Here is a 15,504-nt window from a genome sequence, read left to right as displayed (position 1 = left end):
AGCAAAGTTTTGGCAAATTAGGAACCTACTTACAGATTCCGATGTAATGGAATGTGTTTAAAGACACTGATATGCTTTTAAGATACTCAAAATAACAAAGTATAGTAAGAGAAGAAATGGGACTAGGAGTAAGATCACAGTATTGCCATTTCAAAGCTAGTAGTATACCCCTATCCCCAACACTTAAATATTAGTCACCTTCTTGACAGAAGCATATAATAAGCAATAAAGGCAAAAGAGAATGCTGAACATCATCAGAGAAATCTAACAACTACTGAAGGCAATTCAGTCAAAAAGATGACTTTACTGCAAAAAGGCATCAATAAAAGAGTCTCAAAAATGGGGTAATCTTTTGCAGAATTTATCCATATTAAATACTAAAACAATAAGATGACAATCAATGGAGCTTCCTTCTCTTTAACTTATTAGTGTGTACACAGATAACTACTTCATTTTTATTCCCACACAGTGGACACATAATACAGTCTCTGTCAGACAGGTGTGGAACATATCAACTTACACTCTTGGCCTTTTCCAAATATTTTTTGTATCGTTCTTCCATTTGTTTCATTTCCTCCTCCTTTTTCCGTAGAGCTTCTTGCAATTCCTCAATTTTAAGTGCTTTATGTCAGGAGATGCACACATTGGAAAATAACATCAGTTTATTATGCATATTTTTATATTTTACAACAGACACTTAAGACACAGCTAAAACATATTTTAGTTAAGAAAAGCTGACAAGAAATCTGATGTGGCAGGTATCACAGATTTAATTACTGTATAGCTCAAACACATTAAAAATATGTACTCCTATAAAACCTCATAAAATGGATTTTTTGGGATATAATCTTGCTTTCAAAAATTCTCCCAAATAAACAGAAATGGAATCATAAAGCAATCACATCACTGAACACATTTAGAAAATGGGTTTACTGATGACTTACAGCTACTATAATATCTTAGCATGTATTACAGGCAAATATGATTTTTTTTGTTTTATGGAAGTGGAATAATTCCTAAGAGGCACAACTCCTGCTGAAATCTACTAAACTGTAACATGGAAATACTAATTATAATTTTCTCCTCACATTTTCTTAAGCAGCAGTTGAGACCAGTAGGACAATTTAATTGCACAGATTTTTCCTGTGTTGGTATAAGAATATATCAATAATACATCTTCTATACAACTTCTCAGATCTCAGAAAACAACATGATATTTTACTATTTTTTGCTCCATCTCACTATGAATAAAATAATTTTACCACAAACCAGAAAAGCTGCCTTTGGTTACAATCTCTTGCCTTATTCTAGAGTAACTAGTCTTTTGAAGAATCCAGACTACCTCCCTCATTACTGTTCTGGAAAAAACACAGTAATAATGTGCTAAAAACCAACTAGATGCTGGGTTCTGAATACCCTCTGAGCAATATGATACATATCTTACATTCTTTGACCAGTAACGGAAAATTTGCTCAAATTACAACACGTTTTTGAAAACACATTGAAGGAATACACATTGGAAGTAAAAGTGAGTCAGTGACAACAGCAAGGATCTTCTAAATTAGAGTCTTATGAGACATGACAATTCTGGACAGCTGAGGTTCAACGGCAGTGAGCTGGTATTTCTACACCCAATGCCACTGGGGTTTGGGACTAGATGATCCTTAGGGTTTGTTCTAACCTCTTTAAGGCTCATTCTAACCTCATTCTACAATTCTATGATTTCTTACTATAGTGTTTCTAAAATGTGATTCCCATGCATTTCATGTGTTAAAAGCATCTTTTTGCTCACCCTAGTTTCCAGGGAAATTTAACATGTCACCTCCATTTAAAAAGTACATTTTGCTTACCTGACACCTCCTTTAGGCATTATAATTAAAGATGTTGCACCTGAAATAATTTACAAAGAAAAGAAATGGACTGCACAGGTAACTCACAACTGTTGTTGCATCTTGGTTCCAAATCTTCAATGATAGCTCGTTTCTTCTGTAGCTCATTGTTAGCTTCGTGGAGCTTCTCTCTGTTACAAACCACAGAAGCACATATTGTTTCCCCAGCAGTATTACTGTGCTTGAAATGAGTGCTAAGCAGAACAGAAAATCCTCAGCAAGAGATTATTTCTATGGACATGATAGATTTTTTTTTTCTACAGAGCATGAGGACAAGTGACAATATCACTGTAGAAAAACTTGTTAGTTAGGATGAAAAACATTGTTCTGTATGGATAACTGCAACAGCAAACAATTTCTTTGTCAATAACTGTACTTAATATAGAACTTAGAGTTAATTGTACAATGAGAGCCTAAAATGAATACTCATACTGTATTACATTGAGGAAAGAATGGCTAAACCGAAAAGCAACAGAAACTTCTTTTTGCAAGACAGTCAAAAAGCAAATATTCTTTTAGGGAAGTAAAAGATGTGCAAAAATAGCACAATAAAATGGCAGCACTTCCTAAAGAATTACTTCTATGACATAATGTATAATAAATAGTAAACAAACTAATTTTCATATTAACATGCTTCCCTCAGAAAAAAATTACTTTGTTCTCTTGAGCAAAGATTTGCACAATGTCAAGCAAAGTTTTCTACCCAACACAAGATGATGGTTCCCTCATTGCTCTTAATTTCACAATGGTTTTCTATGGAAAAATTAGAATCTGAACAGCAGATTCCCAAATATTCCTGTGTTATCTAACCTCTCTTAGTTGCATATTTTCCAGATCCATCACAAATGACTGCCTTCCTCACTATATAGAAAAACACAATTTCAAACTGTAAACAAAATAGGGAAACAAAAATACTTACAGATGTTCTTCAAGTTTCTTTTTCAGAAGAACTGACTAAAACAGAAAGTTAAATGTTTTATTTTAATATACTGTGAAGCTTTAATATATTTTTAAAATTATTTTAAAACATGCAATTTTGACATTCCAACCAAAATCCAACTTTTTTACTTCAGTTTTAAATCACAACTGTAAAGCATCTGTAGTACCTTTCTCTTCACAGCTGTGTGACTTTAGTAAAATTAGAACCCTTCAGAACTTTACAAGTATTTTCCCAGGAACTAGATCAATAAAAGTAAAATCCATAAATGACAGAATTCGAAGGCAGTTGTTATAATTTGTTCAGTACTTTGTATTGGAAAGTGCAGCAAAATTTGCAAGGAAAGCTGTTCTACCGATATTGCATTGCAACTTGCATGAAGTCATGTAGCAAATTAGTTGAAATAAATTCCCATCCCCACAGAAACTAGAAGGAGTAGAGTGTTCTAACTGCAGTGTAGCAAAAATGTCACCTTTTTTGTATTTCTTATCTTTATTGATTACAGACACATAAAAATCACCACACAACTTACAGTGTTCCACTTCCTGGTTAAATCACATTTAGATAAGCTCCTTGAATAAAAACTTTGGAACTAACTTTTAAACTTTAAACTCACTTCATACATAGTGAGTATTTTTCAAAAGGAAAAAAAAAAACAAACTCAATAAATGTTTATGAACTGAAAGTAGTGTTAAGTAAATAGAAAGCCATACTCACAATAGCCTTGAGCAGAAGCCCATGCCAAGAAACAGAGATGACATTAGTATAAAGCAAAACAGCAGCCAACAGAAGAAACTATTTAGAAAGTCATGAACAGAAAAAGTTAAAGCTATGCATTTTTCACGCATGTGCAATTTCTTCCTCTGTTCTCATGAGCAATTCTCATCTTGTAACATTTACTAAAGCATGGCACTAAACCCAAAAATATAAAAAGAATAAAGAACCACATTTACAAATCATTGTGTTTAAATCAGAATTTCAAAGGAAAGCAACTTCTATTTAGAAAAGTAATTTTAAAACAAAAATCATATAACTAAGAAAACCAAAGAAAATAGCCAGTCTGTTGGGCTACTAGAATTAAGAGATGGCAGGTGTTTTTGTGATGTGATGCTGAATTGTGTTATTGCCACACTGATTGAATACAAAGCAAATGTAGAATATTTAAATCAGCAACTGCCTTTTTAATTTGTGTTTATACACTATTAATCACATGGAAGGGTTAGGACATGACTGATGGTCCATAACACCATCAAAATACAAGATAAAATAATCAACAAAATTACTTCATTGTTATTTCTCCAATGTTCCTTCTACAAAGATTTAGCACCTTGCTAACAGGAAAAATTACTGTGTGCACTCAAAAAGCTTTTTACTTTGGTTATACTTCAAAATATTGTCTTTGATCACATTCCTGGGGCACGTTTTTACATTATTACAAGAGATTTTCTTATTGCATGACAAGAAAGGTGGGGAGCCATAAGAACAAGTCAACACAGCTCTACTGATTTCACAGTCAGAAATTTGCAGCAGCTAAGGATCTGCAGGTTTCGACCACTGACTTTTTTCTTTTTTGCAGTACTCTGAACAGCTGCAGCAACACTACCCTTTATGTAACCAAAAATATTTGTATGCATCTTTATCAGTCACAAATCATTTGAACTGGCCCCATCACTTGTACCTGATCATTTAGGGGACTACTGGCTGCCTGGGAAGGGGAAAAACCTGGAAGCAGTGCCCATTTCCCTAAGATAACAAAATCAAAATTGAACTCAACTTTTTTTTTGCATCCTTTTATTGCACTTGGGTTTATCTTGAAACAGACACAACTAGTACTCAACACTGATTCCCCTGCTGTATTATTTACCTAGTATCTGCACTGCTGAGGGGGTAACCTCTCTCCCAGCTATACAGATCATGTTTTCATACACAAGAAACTAATTGTGATAAACAGCCCAAACAATTAAAATAAGTAGAAATGAGTTTACCCACATTAACTGACCCAAGACATATGATTAAGAAAGAGACTAAAACACTCAATGTGCCATTCTAGGTACCCAAAGACCCTGTACATACTTGGCAGATAAAGTCAAGCAGATCACTCTAAAAATGGGCAAAGACTACTTCTGGGATTTTTGCAGTATCAAAAGTAAGCTTTAAAGACTGATAAAAATCTAAAAGGGTAATTGCTATAATTTTTGTTCTCTCATAGGAAGACAAGTCTCCTGAACACTACAGAAAGAAAAGTCTTTTAGCTTGAAGTTCCTTTAATGCTTGAACAAACCAAAGGAACAAGTCTGTCCTATTTTTCAGGGCAAAATTTGGTTTACTTTTACATGTTAAAGTTAGGGGCAGATGGTTAGGTTCCGGCCTGAGGTTAAGCTAACTTAGCAGGGTGTGGGTCATCATGTCAGAAGACTACTGGATGAGATCAGCAACACTATGAGGTGCTGAAAGTCACAAAACAACCATGATGGATGGTCAGATTTTCAAGAATGATGAGAGTAATGACAGAATGGTTTGGGTTGGAATGGACTTTTAAGGGTCACACAGTCCAACCCCTTCAACAAGCAGGGACTCCCTCAACTAGATCAGGTTGCTCAATGCCCTGTCCAACCTCACCTTGACTATTCCATGGATGGGTCATCCACAGCTTCCCTGGGTAACTTGTTCCAGTGTCTCACCAAATGAAAAAGTGACTGAACCTCATGGCTAACTGAAGAGGCAACAGAATTCTAGGGACCTTTTAGGGAGGTGTGTATCAGTAACAGCATGTAAGGCCAAGAGTGCATATGTTACATTATAAAAAACATTAGGTGTGGGATGAATTTAACAAGTGGTTCAGAAATAACTAAAGGCAGGGTGTATATATAGGAAGGGATTAGGGCAGAGAACAGGAGAATGAGGATGATAAAAGACAGTGATAAGACACGCAAATTATGTAGTCAAAGCAGTTCAGATAACTGTTGAGTAGCCCCACATGACTACTGCATTCTGGGGGACAATAAATCAAACCTATTCTGAGCACACCAGACACATCTGAGTTGATTCTGTAGTCTGAAAGATGGGGGTAAGGAGGCCTTTGCCTGGCTGGCAGGGTAACACTCCAAATGGACTAATCATGCATCCCAACAGAATGTGCCAGTGCCCATTACAGGCTCAATGGCACACAGCTGCTTTCCACTGCACTTCAGTACAAAATCAAAGCTGTTTGCCTTTGTGGACCTTGGCACAGAGCATGTAACACTACAAGGACACTTGCCTGGGTTACGACACTACCTCTACCCCTTTTTGGGCATGTCTAAAAATAACTGCAGCTTTAAAACAAAACTTTAAAAAACCAAACTAAACCAACAAACAAACAAAAAAACCCAACAAACTGAGCTCTCACCATACATTTCAGGACTGAATTAAAATGCATTTTCAGGATTGAGCACATTTCCGGTATAAGTACATAAAAATATGAACCTCAGTGTAATTTTGCATAAAAATAGCAAAAACCAGAGGAAAACAGCTGAAAATGATGTACTGGTAAACTGTATGCTATGTCTCTCCTACTGCTTTTTCTTATGTTTCTGAAGAATCACTCTTTTTGTATGCCTATCCTCCAGATAACTCAGGTAGTCTCAGCCCAAATTCAACCCACTTGAGCAGCTGGGTTTAACTTCTGATGTTTGCTCTGCTTTACAAGGGAGATTGCATGAGGAGACCACAACGGTTCTTGCATCTTCAATATTTCCCTGAGTCTACACTCACTCTTTTACTTCCTTAAGAGTAAATTAAATTCTACAGATTGAACTCAGCAAAACATGCCATGGGATCACCATGCTATGGTCAGACCAACACAGAAGCCACGAGTGCAGACACACCCTAAATTACTGACCCAACCGGAGCCTCTAAACGGACAAAATTGAAATTGCTGTAAATAAAGCTGACTACAACTTGACAGAGATCATTTACAATACTCAGTATCTGAGAATAATTCTTTCATAGTTGTGTTCACCCTGAAAAGATTTTGGCCAATAATCAAGACAACAAAGAACATCTCAGAATAGACCTATTTTAATGTGCATTCTAAAACACATTGTAAGTTACTCAGGAAAATAATCTTGATGAAAATCAACTAGGTGTTTAACATTCATATAGTTTATTCTGAAAATTTAAAGGGTAAACTAAATTTAACATACTCTTAAATTTAAATTTACATAAGCATCTAATAAAAAAAACTTTCACTATTTTATATAAATTAGTTAAAACAAACCCACAAAAACAGAAAGCAGCACATTACAGTTTGTTGCCAGTTAGCAACATGATACACTGAGATTGTGAGCATACACTATGCAAGTACAGTCCAAAAAATCGCTGCTTTCAATAAAGTTATAGAGCTTCTTTTTTGAAATACAGGAGATAAACAATTTTTTAGTGGAAGCCTGAAAGTTGTTTTCCACGCTAACTCAGCTACAATGTGTATTCTTACATTTAAAATAAAGTTAATCCTGTATACAGAAACAGGAAAAGCTGCATTGTGTTGCGGGCCTAATTATTTGATTTCTTTTTTTAGTTTTGGAGACTGTCTGGCTTTTTTCATTCTGAGATTACATTTACAGGAAGAACTATGGACCTTTCAGTGGCTGGAAAGGCCTTTCATTAAGAAAACTAAACCCAAAACAACTTCCGATGTTTTATTCATGGAGAATCAACATTTTCTCAATTCCCTGCAAAACTCTCTACTCTAATTAAATAATTTAAATGCTGAGTTTTCTATTGCAACAGACACAATTATTCAAATTAAACATGCATGACACCTTCTCCACATAGGATGGTTTTTTCTTCTAGACAATTGTCTTACACCCTAGTTAGAGAAGCACAATTTATTGGTAAGACCATACAAGTAAATATGCAAAACTACTAGAAATCTCAGTTTGTATAATTCTTTTGCTTTTTTTCTTTTTTTTTTACAAAAAGGTGAAAGTTTCAAATATAGTAACTAATTGAATGTAAGTTTGATGTACATTACTACTTACATCTTCAGCTTTTGAACCTTGATCCTGCAAAGATTTTTGTAGTTCTTCAACCTGGGACTGTACTTCCAGAAGCCTCTGATTTACCAATCTAGGAAAGAGAACATAATTTCTTTTTCAGAAAAAAAAAAAACAAACTGCAAAAGGCAGTCTCAGATTTTTATCAATTTTTAGTGTCCAGTGTTTTCAGATCATCTACACAAAAAAATGCAATACTATAAATTACTCACAAGAAAATTACAGCAGGAGTTAAGAGCTTACAGCAGTTCCAGAGACTATAATACCCAGATGTTCATCCAGAACATTCTCATATTCCTCAAGGACAACATAAATGCATTCAGAAATCAGTTCTGTATACATGAAAGAAGACCTTTTAACACTCAGTTTTACTGTGAGAGAGCTGCTAGCTTTTACTTCTACATCATCACAGAATGCTATAAACCTGTAGGTTGGAAGAGATGTCCACAGGTTGCCTAGATCTAACCTCCTCCTTAAAGCAGGTGCATTTACAGCAGATTGCTGGGAATCATATCCAGTACCAGGTTCAAGCACTTGTAAGGACAGTCTCTTTGGGCTTCTCTACTAGAGTTTGGACCATACTCCATATTTTGTCTGTTGCCTCTTGTCCTCCCACTAATAATCTCTTGAGAATAGCCCAAATCTGTCTTCTTTCTACCAGGCAGATGCAGTTCACAGTACTCTCATCTATGTCACCTTTCCTTTGGCCTGGACAAACCCAGTTCTCAGTTTTATCCCACCTATCACACATTACATCGTCTCTCACCTCAGCAGTATTCTGCTGCACTTCTATACATCCACATTTCTCTGGTACTGTGGAATCCAAAATTACATGCTCTGTCCAGATGTGATAAGTATTGATCATCATTATAAGTTCTGATGAGGTGAACAATCATTTTCACAGACTGACAGCCTGCACCTCAGTGAGGACTGTTCAGATCACAGTCAACTGCAAGGTCCCCAGATAACACATCCTCCTTTGCCACCCATTAGGACCCCAGCTCTGCTGCTCCACAGCCAGGGACAGGGGTCTCATCAGTTCCTTTCTCTGGACTGTTGAGCTCCTCTGAATAACAGTTTTCCCTTTCAAAAGGACATCCCGAAGTGGTATCATTCTCAAACTTGCTAAGAGTAGCCCCTTTCATCAGTGAAGTTATTAATAAAAGTAACGAACAGTGCTGGTACTGATGACTGAGGAATTGGTTACCAGCTGGGTTTCAGTTCACTCACGATACTACTTTAGGCTCAGCTGTCTGTTCACTGTTCAATCAATTTTATTTTGCTCACCAGTTAACTGTCCACTTATTTAGTTTATATCCAAGCATTCTGAACATAAGGATAACACGGGACACTTTAACAAAGGCTTTGCTAAAGCTAAATATCGTCCTCTCACCCTTCTTCACATACGCAGTCATTTCATTGTTAAGGCAACTGGATTAGTTAGGCATGATTTGCTCTGAATAAATTCATATTGGCATTTGCTAATTACTTTCCTGTCCCTCATGCAGCTGAAAATAAATTCCACATGGACTTGCTTTGCAAAATTTCCAGAAAGCGAGCTGTGGCTGACCAATCTCAATAGTTCCTCGTGCTCTTTTTCTTGTCCTTCTTGAAGGTGAGTGCAGTATTTACCTTTTCTCAGGCATCAGGCACCTCCCCCAGTTGAAGGGGAAGACTGGGGAAGATTAGATAAGTAACAGATTCAGATTCAAAGCTTAGATACAAAGCAGCTTCACATCACTATCCGCCAAATACTGTGGCATGCTCTGATGCACTCTGTGTGGTCTCACAGATGTCTCTATGCTGATTGGTTCAATCAGCAGGGTCAGCTAGAGAAGGCTGCCAAGGAACATGTCCTGTTGAGTTTTAAATATCTACAAGGACGGAGACAACCTCTCTGGGCTACATACTCCAGTGTCCAGCAGCCCTCACAGTGAAAAAAAAAAAGGTATATTCTCACATTCAGATGAAATATAATGTGTTTTAAGCTCTGCTCACATCCTCTTGCCATGTTACTGAGTGTTACTGACAAGAGTCTATCTCCACCTTCTTTAGACCTTCCCATCATACACTTTGATAAGATATATTGATAAGATCTAACCTAAGCCTTCTCTTTTCCAGGCTACGTAGTCTCTATCCCTCAGACTTTACTCATACAAAAGACTCTACAGTCCTATAATAACATCCTTGGGGCCTTTCACAGGACTGATTCCATTAAATCCATATCTTTCTTCTCCTGCAGATGCCTGTAGGAAGGTCAACTGAAGCAGAGGACAAAATTTCTTACCTGTTTTCTGTCTCCAGTTCATTCTTCCGTAAGTTTGCATCATCAAGAAGGCTTTGCAACAAGGCAATCTTCTCATTGTCAGAACCTTCTTGGTTCAATTTTAACATCTTGTTCTCATGTTGAAGGCGGATGAGTTTCTCCCTAAAGACATGCAACACAATTTTTTTTAAAAAAAGGAATATCAATATCTACAACACAGAAAACAGTTTACCATAGGAAGTAAAATAACAACATAAATATCATCTTTTTAAGGCAGATGCTGCAACAACAATCATATCTTCAAACATCCAAATACAAACCCAACCTAAATTGTAATTGCAGAAGACATACACAAAGAAATTACCTCAGTACTCCCATCAGATCTCAGAGTACAGCTCAACAAATATATAGGGAGAACCGAGAATGCAAAACTTAATACCAAGTGTGAAGAAAGACTGTAATCTCAGCTGCCACTAAACTACTGCATTATCCTGAGCAAGTAATTTCAAGTCTTAGTCTTTTTACACAGAATCACAGGAACTTTTGGGTTGAAAACACTCCTAAGATCATCAAGATCCAACATAAACCCAGCACTGCCAAGTCCACCACAGAATCATGTCCCTTAAGCACCATGTCTACACATCTTTTAAATACTACCAGGTATGATGACTTAATCACTTCCCTGGGTTCAATGCTTGATAACCCCACCTGGTGAAGAAATTATTCCTAATATCCAATCTAAACCTCCCTGGCACAGCATCAGGAAAAAAGACCAACCCCCACCTCATTACAACCTCCTTTCAGGTAGTTGTAGAGAATGGTGGGGCAGGGGCTTGGGAGGTTGCCCTGGGCTCTTTAAAAGTTGAAGCACTCAGGCAGAATCATTCTCAGAGTCCACACTCTGGTGGACTCTTAGTTCTTTCTTGCCCCTACTTGCTACAGTAGCAAGTCGAGATGCTCTCTTTCACAATCAAAAACTGTTTAAGAGTGAATTTTGCAACACCCATAGGCAGCCACTCCCTCAGTACCCTTCAGTGGATGCCAGCCAGGCCCATGGAATTGCAGGTGCCTTAGTGGCACAGCAGGTAGCATAGCTGTAAGCAGGCATAGAAAAGCGGTTTCCTCCTCTATTCCAGCAACTTTATTAAGTTTCTTGCATCTGTCTTCCAGATCAGTGGTGTTAATATCAAAGACTGTGGCAATGGAGGCTTTAAATAGATCAACTTTCTCCTTATCCTTTACTGGTATGGTTGTCCTTGCAATCAATAAGGGATTGAGATTCTCCTTAACCCTCATTTAATTAAGTGGATGTATTTATAGACACATTTTTAATTGTCTTTTATTGGCAGTAGCCAGAATAAGATCTAGTTGGGCTCTGGGTCATCTAATTTTCTCCCCGCATAACAGCACAACATCTCTGTATACCTCCTGAGTGGCTTTGCCCCTTCTTCCAAACACGATACAATCTTTTTTATCCCGAGTTCTGGCCAAAGCTCTCTGTGCAGCCAGGCCAGTCTTCCTGGCTCACCATTTGGCACACGGAGACAGCCAGCTGCTCCTGCACCTCAACAGTTCCTTCCTGCCCTCCCAGACTCCTTTGCCCTTCAGGACTGACTTCCAAGCAACTCTGTAAACCAGACTACGCTTGGTAAACGGGTCATAGTCTGCCCTACAGAATTCCAAAGTGGAGGTTCTGCTGGCCTCTCTCCTTAGTTCTCTGTGAATCAAAAACTCTATCATTCAGTGGTTGCTGTGTCCAAGAAGGCCTCTGATCATCATATCATCTACAGTCCTTTCCTGTTCACAGTGAGTCCACATCTTCCCCAGCTGGCTTGCTCAGCAGCTGTGTTATCTTCCACACAGTTGAAGAACCTTCTAGACTGATCCCTTTCTGCTGTGCTGCATTTGCAGTAGCCATATGGTAAATTGAAGTCCTCCATAAGAAGAAGGGCCAGCAATCTCAAGACCTCTCCCAGCTGCTTATAGCATAGTATCCTAGACAAGTGGTCTATAACACACCCACCAGAATATCTGCCTTGTAGCCATCCCCTTAATTCTTACTCAAAAATACTCAAATCTTTTGGTACCATCATCAAGCTACAGGCAATCAGAACAGGGCAACAAACAAGTAACTTTTTCTAATATCCAACATAAACCTTTCCTCGACACAAATTCAGACCATTCCCTTGGGTCCTGCCACTGGTCACAACAGAGAAGAGATGAGTGTTAACCCTTCCTCTTCGTCTCAAGAGGAAGGATAAAATCTCTGCTAAGTCTCCTCCTCTTCAGGCTGAACAGATCAAGCAACCTCAGCTGCTCATCACAGGGCTTCCCTCAAGGCCCTTCACCATGCTTTTGGCCCTCCTTAGGATGCTAAGAGCTTTATGTCTTTTTCATATTGTGGCACCCAAAACTGTACACAGGATTCTGCTCCAGTGCAGAGCAGAGCAGAACAGGACAATCCCTTCCCTTGCCTGGCTGCTGTGCCTGATGCCCTCAAGGACACAGCTGGGCTTCCTGGCTGCCAGGCCATTGCTGACTAATGTTCAACTTGTCCATGACCATTGCAGAGGTTAGTAAAACAAAGCATGCATTAGCTTACTTTATTTCAGGAGTAATGATTTCTGCTGCTAAACTGTCTGAAGGCTCTTGTCTTCCCAGAGGCATCAATCCTGAGTAAGGAAAAGCATACCACTGACTTTTTCACATGACAAGAAGTAGACATTGTTCTAGAAGCTTCACACTACTGCTAGACAATGTAAAATGACACAAAGTCAGGCTACAGAAAGACTGACAGACAAAAAGCATTTCATTTGGTGAACCATTACATCTGATTTCATCCATTCTGAAGAAATACTGTTACAGTTTATTTCCTGCTCATTATCTTATTATATAAGAACTACAAAGGTACGCAAGATTACACATACAAATTAACTATAACATCATGAGAAAATATGTCTCTAAAGAAAACTATGTAACTATATAGAAATCAGATATACACTATAAAAATATCCCACTGGAGAGGAGACTAAAATTCTGATTGATGCAAATAACATTCAAAGCTTTTGCTTGTTTATGAAGCCATGAATAGTTGAAGTTTTACACTGCTGATTTTAGAAGAGCTTAAATTTATTCTGTGCTAAACAAAAGCATCTTTAATACTCTACAGAAAACTCATGTACACTTTAGAAAAGAGGCATTTAATCTCCTTATTTGTCCTTTACCTGTAGTGGTGAGTTGACCCTCCTGAGCTTGTACACATCTAAGTTCTTCAATAGTTTCTTTCAAAGAATCCCTTTCTGTTCTTAATCTCTGAATAATTGGAAAGAGAATGAATATCAGTCTTGGTAGTCCAAATCCATCTCCAACAGCCTTCAAAATTTTAATAATCATTCAATGTAACTCTAGAAATTACTTTAAAATTAAGGTATCTCAGTCTATTCCATAACGGAATAAATGTAAGTAATATATATTCCACAGCAGCAGTGGTTTGGGGTTTTTCTGGGAGAAGGGTTGCTGATCTTACTGGACTGAAAATAGCAGGGGCATAAGCTTACAAAAACAAGGTATTAGTATCACAAAGTTCTGGTATCAGGTAGTAAACAGTATCCATAGGGCCACTCAGCTGTTTTCCCTTCATTGGGGTTGATTCCAAGAGAAATGAAAGACAGTTGAGAGACCACAGATTTTTCCCTCACCATGAATCAAATATTCAGCCAGGAGTGAAATAACGAGCAGGTAAGTACAGAGTCAACATAACAAACTGCTTTTACTTCACTTTGTCTGTCTTTCACCACTGAAAGTGTGAGCAACATTTTCATATCGCATTCCTCCTGGGTGTCTGCTGTTCTTGTCATTCATCAGCACCTTGGCTATAAAAGAAAACTTGTTGCTTAAGATTTGGTCCAAAGAGAACTGAAGAACAGGACTTGATCACCTTGGGATCCAGACAGATGAGCTTTCAGTAGCATCAGGCAAATACTCTTTCAATTTGGCACAACTACTCTTTTGGCAAAAAAAATGAGAATCTACAGATAACACCAAGTTTTTGTCCAGAAGGTTGCCAAGAGTCAAAAAAAGGAAAGAAATTTGCTACTATGTAATGATCCAAAATGTAGTTTGCTCCAAAATCAGACATGTTCAGTATTACTAAATGGTCCAAGATAGAACTTGCCTCTGTATAGGTATGGAGTTGTGTTGGCTGACAGCATTTCATTTTACAAATGGTGATTGCCAAATGGCAGAATATTTTAGTGACTAGAAAAAGCTCTAGGGCTTCACTGGTACAAGCAGCTCAATAATTATAGTACTTATAACACAACACAGAGGTAAATTTCCAAGCTACTTTGATGAAGATATCAAACACTATCATGCTTTGCCAGAACATAAGGAAAAGAACATAATCAATTTCAGTAACTATTTAGAAGATAGAACTGACAAAATACGACTAGTTTGTGACTGTGGTGGGCTACTCTACTGATACATATTGACAACAGAGAACAGAAAGAGCAGGTAATACAGTGAATCACTAAACTCATGTAATGAGGGAATTATAGCTGTAATTTACTTCTCACAGGTGCATATCCATTCAAAAGAATGTACTTAAGAACAACATCTGGCTCAAAAAACAAGCTGTTTGCCAGGGGGTAAATCACAAAACTATATGACAATGGCCTGCAATTCAGATCCTTTGTGCAAGATGAAATGGTCCACTGAGCCATGGATAAGCCACAGAAACAACTTTACCACTGTTCAACATAAAAGAATTAAAAAAAAAAACCAAAACAATTTAAAAATAATAAGCAGGAAATAAAGCCAAAGCACAATACCAACACAGTTATTATGAGCATTCCAGCCTGATTTGAAGGGCAGATGGAAGTGATGTGAAGGTCAAGTGTCCATCAGAGCTTGAAAATTTAATAAAAATGGGAATCAATCGCCTATGAACCTAAAGTAACTGACAACTTTCAGTTCAAATTATATTTAAGTGCTGGGCTTGGAAATCTTGGAAATAACTGGACATGAAACCATGACTATTGAGGAAAAAGCCTGCAGAGTTTCTGATAGTTTGATCAATGGACTTATAATTAAAACAAGCCTAAGAAACTGCTAGCTGCAATTGCTGACACTGATTTTTGTAGTTTGAACCTCCTGCATATACATTCATAAGAAATAAGCTGAAATTAACTGTTGAGAAACGACAGTGTGTAAGAGAAGTCTGAAGGATCAGTCTTGGGAAGAGAGTACAAAGCAATTAATCACAGAATCACTAGCAGCAAATGACACAAGAGGAAGGGGATAAATTCGTATCTACCCTGTGTGTTCCACATTGGCAGTACAAGACAGGTCAACAATGAGCTGTCATAAAAGCTGAGA

General features: G+C 37.5%; 1 protein-coding gene across 3 annotated transcripts in view; it reads right to left on the bottom strand.

Annotated features, from left to right (window-relative positions):
* The window catches only part of HOOK3 (hook microtubule tethering protein 3), an 84,465-nt gene that overhangs the window by 14,609 nt on the left and 54,352 nt on the right, over positions 1 to 15,504 (bottom strand). For 2 of the 3 annotated variants that reach the window (XM_058824097.1, XM_058824096.1), the window contains exons 13-19: positions 13,353 to 13,440; positions 12,731 to 12,800; positions 10,150 to 10,290; positions 7,848 to 7,935; positions 2,809 to 2,843; positions 1,938 to 2,020; positions 521 to 621 (exon numbers count right to left, since the gene is read on the bottom strand). In XM_058824097.1, coding sequence (XP_058680080.1) covers positions 521 to 621; positions 1,938 to 2,020; positions 2,809 to 2,843; positions 7,848 to 7,935; positions 10,150 to 10,290; positions 12,731 to 12,800; positions 13,353 to 13,440 — 606 coding nt within the window. Of the gene's footprint in view, positions 1 to 520; positions 622 to 1,937; positions 2,021 to 2,808; positions 2,844 to 3,543; positions 3,622 to 7,847; positions 7,936 to 10,149; positions 10,291 to 12,730; positions 12,801 to 13,352; positions 13,441 to 15,504 lie in introns of all 3 variants that reach the window. The other variant, XM_058824094.1, reaches the window with a different exon arrangement.

Source organism: Ammospiza caudacuta, chromosome Z, assembly GCF_027887145.1.
Source record: "Ammospiza caudacuta isolate bAmmCau1 chromosome Z, bAmmCau1.pri, whole genome shotgun sequence".
Classification (NCBI taxonomy): domain Eukaryota; kingdom Metazoa; phylum Chordata; class Aves; order Passeriformes; family Passerellidae; genus Ammospiza; species Ammospiza caudacuta.
This window is presented reverse-complemented; position numbering and strand designations above follow the sequence as displayed.